This window comes from Lissotriton helveticus, chromosome 6 (assembly GCF_964261635.1).
Source record: "Lissotriton helveticus chromosome 6, aLisHel1.1, whole genome shotgun sequence".
Lineage (NCBI taxonomy): Eukaryota > Metazoa > Chordata > Amphibia > Caudata > Salamandridae > Lissotriton > Lissotriton helveticus.
In genome coordinates, this window is record NC_136067.1 from 235327343 (window position 1) to 235339418 (window position 12076).

The 12076-nt window shown below is 42.6% G+C and overlaps 1 protein-coding gene across 1 annotated transcript in view; it reads right to left on the minus strand.

The window, feature by feature from the left end:
- LOC144762241 (uncharacterized) overlaps positions 1-12076 on the minus strand; it is an 875873-nt gene that overhangs the window by 774648 nt on the left and 89149 nt on the right. The window contains exon 4 of the mRNA XM_078647384.1: positions 1679-1737. Coding sequence (XP_078503510.1) covers positions 1679-1737 — 59 coding nt within the window. The remainder of the gene's footprint in view (positions 1-1678; positions 1738-12076) is intronic.

The following is a 12076-nucleotide window of genomic DNA, read 5'->3' on the forward strand; positions in this document are numbered from 1 at the left end:
CTTTAAGTCAATTGGTTAATGAGGTCGAGTATGAGCTTCTCCCCTAGAGCCCTCTCCTCTAAGTGGCAGTGTTTACAGAAGGTGTGAGCTAATGTCCAGGTGGCTGTTCTGCAGATCTCTTATGGAATGATATGAGGTAAAGTCATCCCTTGGAGAGGCCAGGAGGAAAATTAGCTTTTTGTACCAGAAGTGGATGCAACATAGTAATCCCTGGAAATTAGATAGTTTGAAAAGAATTGTTGGCATCAGAGATCCATAAACTACAGATATTTCTTGCAAACTATTCTCCCAAATCTCTGAATACTTTGTTCTTATCAAAATATCCCAGAACCCTTTTAGAGTCAAAGCTATGAAAGGAGTGTTCACCTGGAGCAGAGGAACTAGGGAAGGAAAATGGAGGAAAAGCAACATGAAAAGGACAACCTTCCACAGAAAAGCAGCGTACAGTGTAACAACAACAATGCCTGTATCAACAACCGTGAATAGTGCCAGTGGATTTCACTAACCCTTTTATAAGAGGTAACTGCAGCTATGAAAGGTGCTTCCCAGGATAAACACCCTAGATTTATTGTATGTCTGGGCGCATATAGACGCACAATGCTTTTATCATGAACAAAGACAATAACAATATGAAGCTCCAGAGTTTGAGCTGGTCCCTTAGGTGGATGGAATTTTTCTTCAACCCCATGAAAAAATCTTGATAACGGGGATTACAAAAAGTAGGTATGACCTTGTTCTCATTTTTAGGCTGAGAAAGTTAGAACGTTATATATCTAGAGAGAGATCTTTGAAGAAGTAAAAGTAAAAGAGGCGCAGTTACTGCCAGCCTTGCTTCTCATATGCAACTATAAGTACAAAGTGCGTGTTTACGCACCGCTTGCAGGTTTTCAAAACATAAATAAAAGGCGTTGTCATTTACAATGCCAATAGCTCAAACTTTCGCAAAGGCGAGAACAATTGCATTGCAAATGCTTGTTCCTTTTTCTATGTGTGCTGCATTCTGCAGCACACGTAGAAAGAGGAAAACCCTCTTGTGATAATTTTGTAACAGAAAGGGTTCCCTTCCTTTACATAAATAATCATCCCCGCTATGCATGCACCCATGCACTATTGTGCAAAGGTGCCTGCGTTGGGGCACGGCAGCCCATTGTGCGCTGGAGCACGGGAAAAGGACAGGAATGCGCCATATCTTATAGATACGGCGCATTCCTGTCTTTTTCTTCTGCGGTAGGGAAGCGCAGCAGGAAGGCCTGCTGCGCTGCCCTACGGCAAAACCTCATAAATGAGGCCCTTTGTTGATACCACGTGGTGAGTAGAGCTCAGTCTCATAGTTTTAGGGTTTGTATTTGTGACCTCAGTCACGATGCATTGCATTAGGGAGGGGTTTGGTGAATTAGTCAGAGTTTGGTGAGTTTCCTGTGTAAGGTCACAACCCTCTACTTGTACTTAAAATGGTTAGAGATTACAAAAGCATGGAAGAAAACTCTATGTAAACTCTATAAACTTTATATAAGTTAGTTATTATCATTATTAATTATTGTTACTAATAAATGAATGGGCAATGTATGGACATATACATATACTTTAGCGGTTCATTTATATTGTTTTTATTTATCATATTATACTATATTTGTGGTCTACTTTACAGGTCTGCTAATTAATAAACTGGTATCCTTACCTGAAACTTGTAAGATTTGCAGATACAAAGCCTGGTAGTGTTCGGTATCTTTCATAAAACTGAAAAATAATTTACAAAAGAATCGTTTAAAATATAACAATATAATGTATGTAGGAAAGGCCTAACTTGATGTAGGCAAACATAGAGTAAATACATTGCATCATAATGGGGTTGGTTGATTAAATAATTGGTCTTCTGCTCTTTAAAAGCACTGAAGTGGTACTTGTAGTCTATGACTTAAAGCTGTAATGTTATACATTGAAAATTTAGCAAATGCTTAGTAAGGCCGCACGTTTCAGTGAACATTAAGGACGAATACCTGAATATTATGAAAAACAGTATAAAGCTCTTGTATAAGTAGTCCATGTTGTCTAGTGAATAGGTTTCACAAATGTTGCTAATTACCAATTATCATCATTTTACCTTGCATTCATTAAGTCCTGGACAGAGACTCCATCGCTCCTTCATGAAGTAATGCAGTAAGAAATTTAACAAACAGGACACTTGTAGTATATATCCTTGAGGAACTTCCAGTTGACCAGCAGCAAATGATTTCAATTTGGTCTAACTGAAGCACATCCATTTTCAACAGTGCAGCATATCTGTCCCATTAGATATGGAAATATGGGGGCCTCAATGACAAGCTATAAGCCTTACAAACACTAAATAACTTTTCAGATTTATAGAAGTTTGTGCCACATTTTCAAAAGGATTTAATCCCACAAAGGTTTCCATGTCAGCGAAGCTCCATTTTTTTGGGGAAAATAGGCGTGTTAGGGCTGGGTATTATTCCGTTCCCACTTGTGGCTTTCCATTTGGTGTTCCACTGAGAGTGTCCGCCCCGCCACTGGGGACGCCTGGCATATGCTGTGCTGTTAAGGGATTGGTGTCACTATATCGCGGATTATTACAACGCATTCCGTTACATCGGAATTTTTACAACGCAGGATCTATTACATCGGATGCCATTACAACGCATGGCATTACATCGCAGATGCTATTACAACGCATGGCATTACATCGTAAGTATAGGTAAGTATACTTTTAAAAAAAAATGTAATTCATTTAATTTAATTAATTTAATTTATTTAATTTAATTAAAATACATTTTAAAATAGTAGTTAATTTAATTTAATAAATTTAAATCTATTTATTTAATTTAATTTTAATAAAAATTGTAATTATTTTTAATTAATTAATATAATGAAATTATTTTAATTTAAATATGTTTAAAATTGTAATGAAATTAAATTAATTAAAATAATTTTTTTAATTTAATTAATTTAATTAAAAATGTAATTAATATAATATAATTAATTTAATTTAATAAATATATTTTATTTAATTTATAAATGGTAACTATAATTTATTTAGCCCTAATCACAAACCCAACCCTTAACCCTAAAAACACCCCTGTACCCCAAAACCCAAACCCTACCCTGAAACCTAAAAACACCCCTGTACCCCAAAACCCAAACCCTACCCTGAAACCTAAAAACACCCCTGTACCCCAAAACCCAAACCCTACCCTGAAACCTAAAAACACCCCTGTACCCCAAACCCAAACCCTACCCTGAAACCTAAAAACACCCCTGTACCCCAAAACCCAAACCCTACCCTGAAACCTAAAAACACCCCTGTACCCCAAAACCCAAACCCTACCCTGAAACCTAAAAACACCCCTGTACCTCAAAACCCAAACCCTACCCTGAAACCTAAAAACACCCCTGTACCCCAAAACCCAAACCCTACCCTGAAACCTAAAAACACCCCTGTATCCCAAAACCCAAACCCTACCCTGAAACCTAAAAACACCCCTGTACCTCAAAACCCAAACCCTACCCTGAAACCTAAAAACACCCCTGTACCCCAAAACCCAAACCCTACCCTGAAACCTAAAAACACCCCTGTACCCCAAAACACAAACCGTACCCTGAAACCTAAAAACACCCCTGTACCCCAAAACCCAAACCCTACCCTGAAACCTAAAAACACCCCTGTACCCCAAAACCCAAACCCTACCCTGAAACCTAAAAACACACCTGTACCCCAAAACCCAAACCCTACCCTGAAACCTAAAAACACCCCTGTACCCCAAAACCCAACCCCTAACACACCTGTACCCCAAAACCCAAACCCTACCCTGAAACCTAAAAACACCCCTGTACCCCAAAACCCAAACCCTACCCTGAAACCTAAAAACACCCCTGTACCCCAAACCCAAACCCTACCCTGAAACCTAAAAACACCCCTGTACCCCAAAACCCAAACCCTACCCTGAAACCTAAAAACACCCCTGTACCCCAAAACCCAAACCCTGCCCTAAAACCAAAAAATACCCAAACACCCCAAAACATATACCTCAGTACACCAAAACATATACTCCTATACTCATACTTATTTAAAAAATTTCTTAAATTAATAAATTTAATTTATAATATTTAAAAACATAAATAAATATTTTTATTTATTTTTATTTATAATTAATAATAATTAAATCAATTATATAATATTAAATAAAATAAAAAAAATGTATATACTTACCAATACTTACGATGTAATGGTATGCGTTGTAATAGCATATGCGATGTAATGCCATGCGTTGTAATGGCATCCGATGTAATGGATCCTGCGTTGTAATAGCAGCGTTGTAACAGCATTACGACGTAAAAGTTGCGTTGTAAGTGTGCATCACCCTGTTAAGTGGATATGATTACGGATGCCTCAAGCCCATATCTTTTGTGCGTCCTCTCACAGAACTCGGACACACGTTTGTATTTGCTTGTTGATAGCTCTATCACATTAATGTGGAGTTGCTTTCAATGACCATGTGCCCCTGACCTCTAGTCCTTGGATATGTGCAAACCAACCATCTAGGGAAAAAGTAAAAAGAAAAATTGATGGACAGAATGCAGAACAAAGTCCTACATTCATCCCAGTACAGAGATCTGGGCCTAAATCCATCGTTTTTTTTGCTCACCATGCCATTCCAGTTTGGATCCAGCCATATACAAATCAGTCTTGACCCTGCACCCAATAGGAAACAGTTCAGCCCGAACTGACAAACCAGGTCCTCCCTGGACTGGAAACAGGCATCCTAAGAGAGGATAGCTCGACTCCAGTGGCATGGAGAGCACCGGACCCACGTCTGGGCATACACATCCCACCCGGGGTGACAAAGCAAAAAGAACAGTTCATGGACAGAATGCAGAACAATGTCATACATTCACCCCAGTACAGAGGAGAGGGGTTGGCCTAACGGCTAAGGCGCTCGACCTCGGACCTGGGGATCTGGGTTCGAGTCTCGGTAACGATGCCAAAAACCTCCTGTGATTCTGGGCAAATCACTTAATCTCCCTGTGCCTAAAAAAAAAAAAATGAAAGTGTGTCCTCATGTAACGTAACTGGTGCTATGTAAAGCGCTCTGATAACTGATTCGGTTCGGTTCTAGTTCGCGCTATATAAAAAAAAAAAAACAGAGATCTGAGCCTAAATCCATAGTTTTTTTGCTCATTTGTTTGCTGTAACACTTTTCGCCCTAAGTGGGATTGGTATGCCCAGATGTGGGTCCCTTGATCACTGTGCCACTGGATTCAAGCTAGCCTGGATGAAGAAGAGTGACATACCTTGAAACCGGTCCCAGGATGCTTGTTTCCGGTCCAAGAAGGACCTGGCCTGGCTGTGCGGTCTGGACTGTTCCCATGGGGCACAGGGCCAGGACTGATTTGCATATGGCTGGGCCCAAACTGGGGCGGCATAGTGGGCAATAGAACGATGGATTTAACCCAGATCTTTTGACTGGTGGAGAATGTTTGCATTGTCAGCATTCCGTCCATCATTTGTTTGCTGTAACACTTTCAATCTTCTAGGGAAGCATCTTTTGTCATCACAAACTAGGCCTTCTCTTGAAGGAATGCTAGACCTTTAGCTTTATTTTTGTACTGAGTTTACTATGGTAAGGTTTTGTTTTATCATTTTTGTTGGATGAGATGAAATACAATCTTTTTGTGGAGAGTCAGAGATGGTTCGCTTTGTTTACAGTAAGCCCCGATTTGTTGAAAAGCTGAAGACTGACTTTAATTGAGGCTTTGGTGAATCTGGAAGAGTTTCCATTGGCAAGCTAGTCATTCAGATAGAGAAATACTTGATGACCATGTTTTCTGAGCTGTGCAGCAACTGAGGCCATGCAATTTGTGAATATTCATTGAGGCCCAATGGTAGAACTTTGAATTGAAAATGGCGACTGGCCATTTGAAATCTCAAGTATTTTTGTGGTTTGGGAGGGTGGGAATATGCAACTGGTAGATCTAAATTTGACATATAGTCACCTGCTTGTACTAGGTGAAGGTCTATATGAAATGAACGTTTTTGAGAAATGTGTTTGGTTGATATAGCTCCAAAATTGGTCTCCATTATCCGGATTTGTTTGCGACAAGAAGAAACGAGGAATAAAAACCTGTATATTACTTGGACTCTGGAAACCAGTTCTATAACCCCTTCCTTTAACATGGTGATGATCTCATTTTGTATCAGTAGTCGATGCTGATGGCAGTGCTGTTAGAAGTTTCCGGGGGAACTCCAGTTTTTGTCTGATGATATAATGGCCCCTTCTCTGAAACAATAGATATACTTTTTCAACACGAGATATCTGGGAAGCAGATATTGTGACATTGCCTGAAAGATGTCACTGTCCCTTTTATTCTTCTTGCCCTCTATGTTGACTTGCATTTTTTATATGAGGGTCTGTCTTTGATAGGATGCAGGTGATGGTATCCCGTACATTTGTACCTATTGCTGGTGTTATTATTACTGAGGTAGCTGATAAGGTTGATACCTGCAGACTTGATCCCTTCCTCTATAGGAGTACTTACCTCTCTCTCAAGCTCCACAAAAGGTGTGTAATCTCCTTTGTTTTAGAACTCCCTGCGATTTTGCTGTGTCCCTAACTGTCTTAACAGACTGGAGAGCTTTATCAACATGCTATCGAAATAAGCATTCTCCTTCATAAAGTATGTCCAATATCCTATCTTGGACCTCCGATATTGATCAGCACAAAACAGCTGCAGCCAACAGCACTCTGAAACCAGTAGTGGCTGTGTCCATGGCAATGTTGATGATAGTGGAAGATGTACGCTCCCCTTTATGTAGGATTTCTTTCATCTCATTATTTTGGTCATCTTGCAGGAGGTTAATATAGGGTCCAATATCCAACTACATTTGTATTTTGTATTGGGCAAGTATTTCCTGTGCATTTGATGCTCTTACAACTGTTGTACCTAAGTGTAACAGAAAAACCTTATCCACTTTTATTGAGCCTTCTGCCTTCTTGTCGGGTTGTGCAGAGCCTGGAGATTTGGGATTTCCAGGACACCTCTGGCTGCTTTCATTATCACAGAATTTACCAGTGGGTGGCCAGTCGAGCAAGCAGATGTATTCTTTAGTGCTTTACATTTTTTTGCGGTGTGGGAACAACAGCTGCTACAAGGGCTGGGTTCGTCATCACTTTTGGAACTCAGATCAAATATGGTTGATAATGGATATTACTCTGACGGTTTGTATACACCTCCTATATCACCTGGAGAAGACTCTAGCAGAGGAGGAATATATTGCATTACTTGAGCTACATAGTTGTTCCATACTTTGTATGTTGATCAGTATGGCTCTAAAGTTCTCCTTCTTCATATCCATCATCACAGTAGATGTTATTTTGTGCCAGTTTTATAAGTTGCTCTACAAGAGGTGAATGCAGCAGTAGGGATACTGTGGGTGTTTGCCAGAGTGGTAGACCCTCCAGAGTGTGGGGTATCATAGGTCAAGTTTGAGGCATTTAGTAAGAGGGTAAGGATGGTCTGGAACTCTGTCTTCTCAAATCAGCTCTTGTGGATTCAGGAAAACGTGTAGCAGTTCACCAGCATCTGCCAAAGTCCTTAACTGGCTCAACTGGTACCCAAGTCACTGGTTGGATCGTGGAATGAGTATCTTCCTCATATTGATCATAATCATAGTGCCATTCCTTGTCCTGATGAGGTTACTCAAATTGCTGATATGGATCCCTGGAAGCAGTATCTTCAACTCTTTCCTAATGGAAAACATCCTTTCCTTCCACTTATACTTCCTCCACTGGGTCCTAGTACTTGATTTTAAGTTGTGTTACCCTGAGCAGTGGTCCTAAGGACATTCATCATCAGATACCTCAGTGTCAAAAACCATATGGCGAAGCATTGTAGGCGAATTGTGATCAGGCATTTGGAGTGTGGAGACACGTTATCTGAGATTAATATTATTTTTTATATTTTTGGAATCTCAGTCAATGCACTCATTGATGGTGTTTTCTTGTCCTTGACTGTGTTGCTGTGCAGATGCTTGTCAATTGTACTTGCAATTGTAATTGCATTTATATAGTGCTTACTACCCCTGACGAGGTGTCAAAGTGCTTTTTCGCTGAGTACACGCAACTCTGGAACCCAAAAAGGATTTATGGTGAATTAGTATAGGGAAATCTGAAAGTAATTTGAGTGGTGGACATGTCAATGGTCTATTGTGAAGCCCTGTCTCACAGCCCTTTGCAGTTCTGTTGCTACTGTTTCCAACCGGTTGAACAATGAACAACATAGTGTGAATGCTGGCCCATTTAATACTTATTAAACCCCAACCCAGAACCGAGAGGCATAAACCCCACCTCCCTGCCTTCCTGCATGGCCGGTCTAGAACTACCCGCCCCCAACTCTGCAGAGTGTCTGTCGTCCCACCCCATCTATAACTTTGGAGGACAGTGGCTCTACACATCCACCCACCAGCCACTACCTTGCCTCATCAGGAGTCAAGAGGAAGCAGGCCACCACTTCAGCCTCAATCCACAGCCACGCTGGAAAGAGCATGGCATATTTCATCCCTTTATCCCTCAAGACTTTTTTCACTTTGAGGAACCTCATCTGCCTCTGGACCATTTGCTGTAAAGTCTGGGAAGAAGGTGATTGTGCTATTTTGATATGATAATGGAGGAGCACTGTGGGCCGTTTGCAATATGACATCATGGTCACGAAAATTGAATATTCGGGCCAGGATCGGTTGCAGAGGGGCACCTAGTTTTGGTCATCCTACCGGGACCTGGTGCGCCCTTTCGACAGAGAAGTATCTAGATAGCCCTCAAGGCTGCAGGTGTGTTGTGGTGAGGTCCTCGACTAAAAGGCATGTTGCAGGTCCTTCCGCTCTCTCAGGTACCCCAATTATTCATACGTTGTTGCAGCAAGACCTCCCTTCATATTCGTCAAGCTTGGCCTCCATGAATTTGCTTGTGGTCTGCAGGTCACAGACTTGTTTCTTGAGGACTTATGTGTTCGCCTGAAGATTAGTTGTTATCTCTTCCACCTCTTTGAACCTGTCACCCATGTTCCGGTGGGTCCGCTCTTATGAGCGCTACTTTTGTAGTGACCGAGTCTATCCCTGTTTCTAGGGACGTCTGCATTCTACTTATTACTGCCATGATGTCCCGCAATCTAAGATCTTCTTTCTCCTGCCCTGGTTGGGAGACAGGCCATGACTGGTTTTGGTCACTCTTAGCTGTGTCTTGGTTTTTGTGCAGCATGAATTTATTCAGTTTAGTATGGTGAGTGCTGCACACTCCGTTTCCACCCATCATCTTAGTTGACCGTTGTAAGGGAGAGGACAGTTTGATAGGTAGAAGTGGAGCTGCGGGGTGGGGGGCACTCTACAAATCTAGCGGGGTAGTCTCCACCGCCTGCCTGTGGCTACTGTCAGTGTTCCACGTGTCCTGTCGGGGTTTCCCCCAGGGAGGCCTGTGTGCCCTTCACTCACCTGTGTCTGGTTGGGTCACCACAGGTGCCTCATGGTCCCGGTCACCCCCACTTAGGCCCCTTCTCGAGGTCCCACTGCAAAGAGAGTCTTTTGCTATGACTCAGTTGGAGCCCAATGGGCACTTCCACACAACAATCAGTGGGTCAGAGATGGTGCCAGGGTTTGTCTACACTCTCCCACCAGTTGCACAGGCCTCTATTCAAGTCCCCCTTCACCGTAGTTCCTGTTATGGTCTAGACCTCAGCTGTGCATTCAAGCTCGGCCAGGCTGTGTCATCAGTGATGGCCCCAGTAGACTCTTCCCTTTCCTACTCAAGGGAGGCTTCCCCAACTGACTTTAGGGCCTGTAAATGGGCCTTGCAGCTCACAGAAGCGGGATCAGGACACTGCAGCGATCCTCCGATAGCCTGTCACCCCCACCATTCCTTATAGCTTTTCACAGGCAGTCTTTCTCTGTGTACACTCAGCTAGTGCTCTTGCCTCTTTGTATTTACTCCAGTTGAGTCTCTTCGGCGCCGCTCGGGCAGACCCCTGAGCTGGGCTGCTCTCCACCACTGGCCCACACAATGCTCTCTCAGGGCAGCCCATTCTGACCCATTCCCCAGACTCCAAACTGCACTGTGCCGGGGGAGATAGCTGTCTCCTCGCTCCGCAGGCTCACCACTTCAGCTGTGGCAGCGGCAGGCTCCACTCACCCCCACCAAAGGCCTCAGCAAGCAGGCAGAGACAAGAAATCACCAAAGTCTGCCCATCTCTTCCATTGCTGACAGGCCCCCCCACCACCGAGACTCGGGTGCGCCGTCTGCCCAGCGGTCCCCGGGCCGCTAGTCAGCTCCAAGCCCAGGCCATATATCGTTGGTGTGCCTCCCACCGCTGTACACCACTCAGCCTCTGAGACGGTCTGCTCTTCTCCTGGTGCCTCAGCTTGGTTGGGGGGTAGATTGGCGCTCTCTGTGCGGTCAGTACTCGGATATTTCTCCGGATAGTGTAGGAATTTGGTGGTGAGTCGCAGGAGCCTCTTTAGAGAGCGTTCATTTCTCTCGGCAGTTAGCCATGCCCCCCGTTGTCAGAGATTTTTGAAGATGATGAAGCAGTAACAGCAGTCACTGAGTTTTCTGGTTCAGTCTTTCTTTCACTATCTTGATCAGAAGACTGACGAATCAAATGCCAAAAGTAAGAAGACCCTCTGATGAAAGACTTTTCAGGACACTGGGCAGCTACCAAATGTCCCTTGATGGACACAGTGTGGTAAGGTGCAGCATCATGTGGAGCATCAAATTTTCTCCTTCGCAACTGTCGGGCGATAACTAGATCTGTCTTAAACTCAATATTTTCCGCATGACGCCTCTTGTCGGCATAGGCTTTCATCTTTTCCTTATTAGCCAAGTCCTTTATTCAAGTCCTATTTTCACTTCCCTCTCTTTTATTGGTCCATTTAGGTAACATGGTTATAATTGCTCTCCAGAACATCAAAGTCGCAGAAATTTTGCCTGTGGTCAAGTGAGGTGTTGAAAGATAGGTCGTAGGGTGGGATTCAAAACTGCTTTTAAACTGAGCCTCTCAAGAGTTGCACGCTGTACTGCTTTCTTTAGTGCACTAAATATGGTGTACAGTCTTCCACCTGGGAAGAAAAAGTATGGCCTCGCATGCCTATCCGCCAGTTGCCAAACTCAAAATTATGCTCTCAATCTGGAATATCTTCCGCTGTCATTAAGGCAGTAGTGGTAAATCTATTGCCAAATAACTGAAAATTATATTTACCATACTCAAAATCTGGTCCCTAAGGTTCTAGTTATGTGGGAAACCATTCTAAACGGGGACATCTGGCAATGTTTGCTTCATGTGATGCCTCTTTTCATGTATGTTTATTGTGTATTGAGAAAACGTCTGGTTTGGTGAATTTATTTTCTCAAAGCACATCAAATAGACTTGATCGGACACTAAACATTAAGTAAAACTCAAGAAAACTGTGTTCTCTCCTCAGTACTGTCTGCAATGGAATAACCAGATGATCTTAGTAAAAAGAAAGTAATAAAAACAGTAACTACCCCAGCCCAAATTGACTGAAATAACCCTGTTAGAAATTGGGTTTATGTTTGGCAGAGATATGCACCCTGTCCAAACAGGAACCACCATCCTAGTAAGGCAAAGTCAGATGCACACCCCGAATTAACGTGTTTACCCTCTGGTAGATTGGCATAAAGTCATCAGGCTTAACTTAAGAGGCAATGTGTAAAGTATTTGTGCAACAATTCAAACAGTAGCACAATGAAAACACCTCAAAAGTCTCCACAACAGTTTAGAATAAAAGCTTATATTTTTATGAACAAAACAAGACAAAAATCCAATAAGTATAACCTGAGTTATTAATTTTGGAAGAATAAACTGACTTGTAGTGCCTAAAAGAATAAAGAGCCAACTGGGGCTAGCTGGTCGCTCTAGACCTAGGGCCTACCTGAGGGGTTCCTTTATGTAATAAAGGGGAATTTAAATCTTGGCAAGGGGTTTTAAATGCCTTGTAGACAAGGCAGTGTAAACTGCACACAGGATCTGCAGTGGCAGACCTGGGACAGTTTTAAAGGGC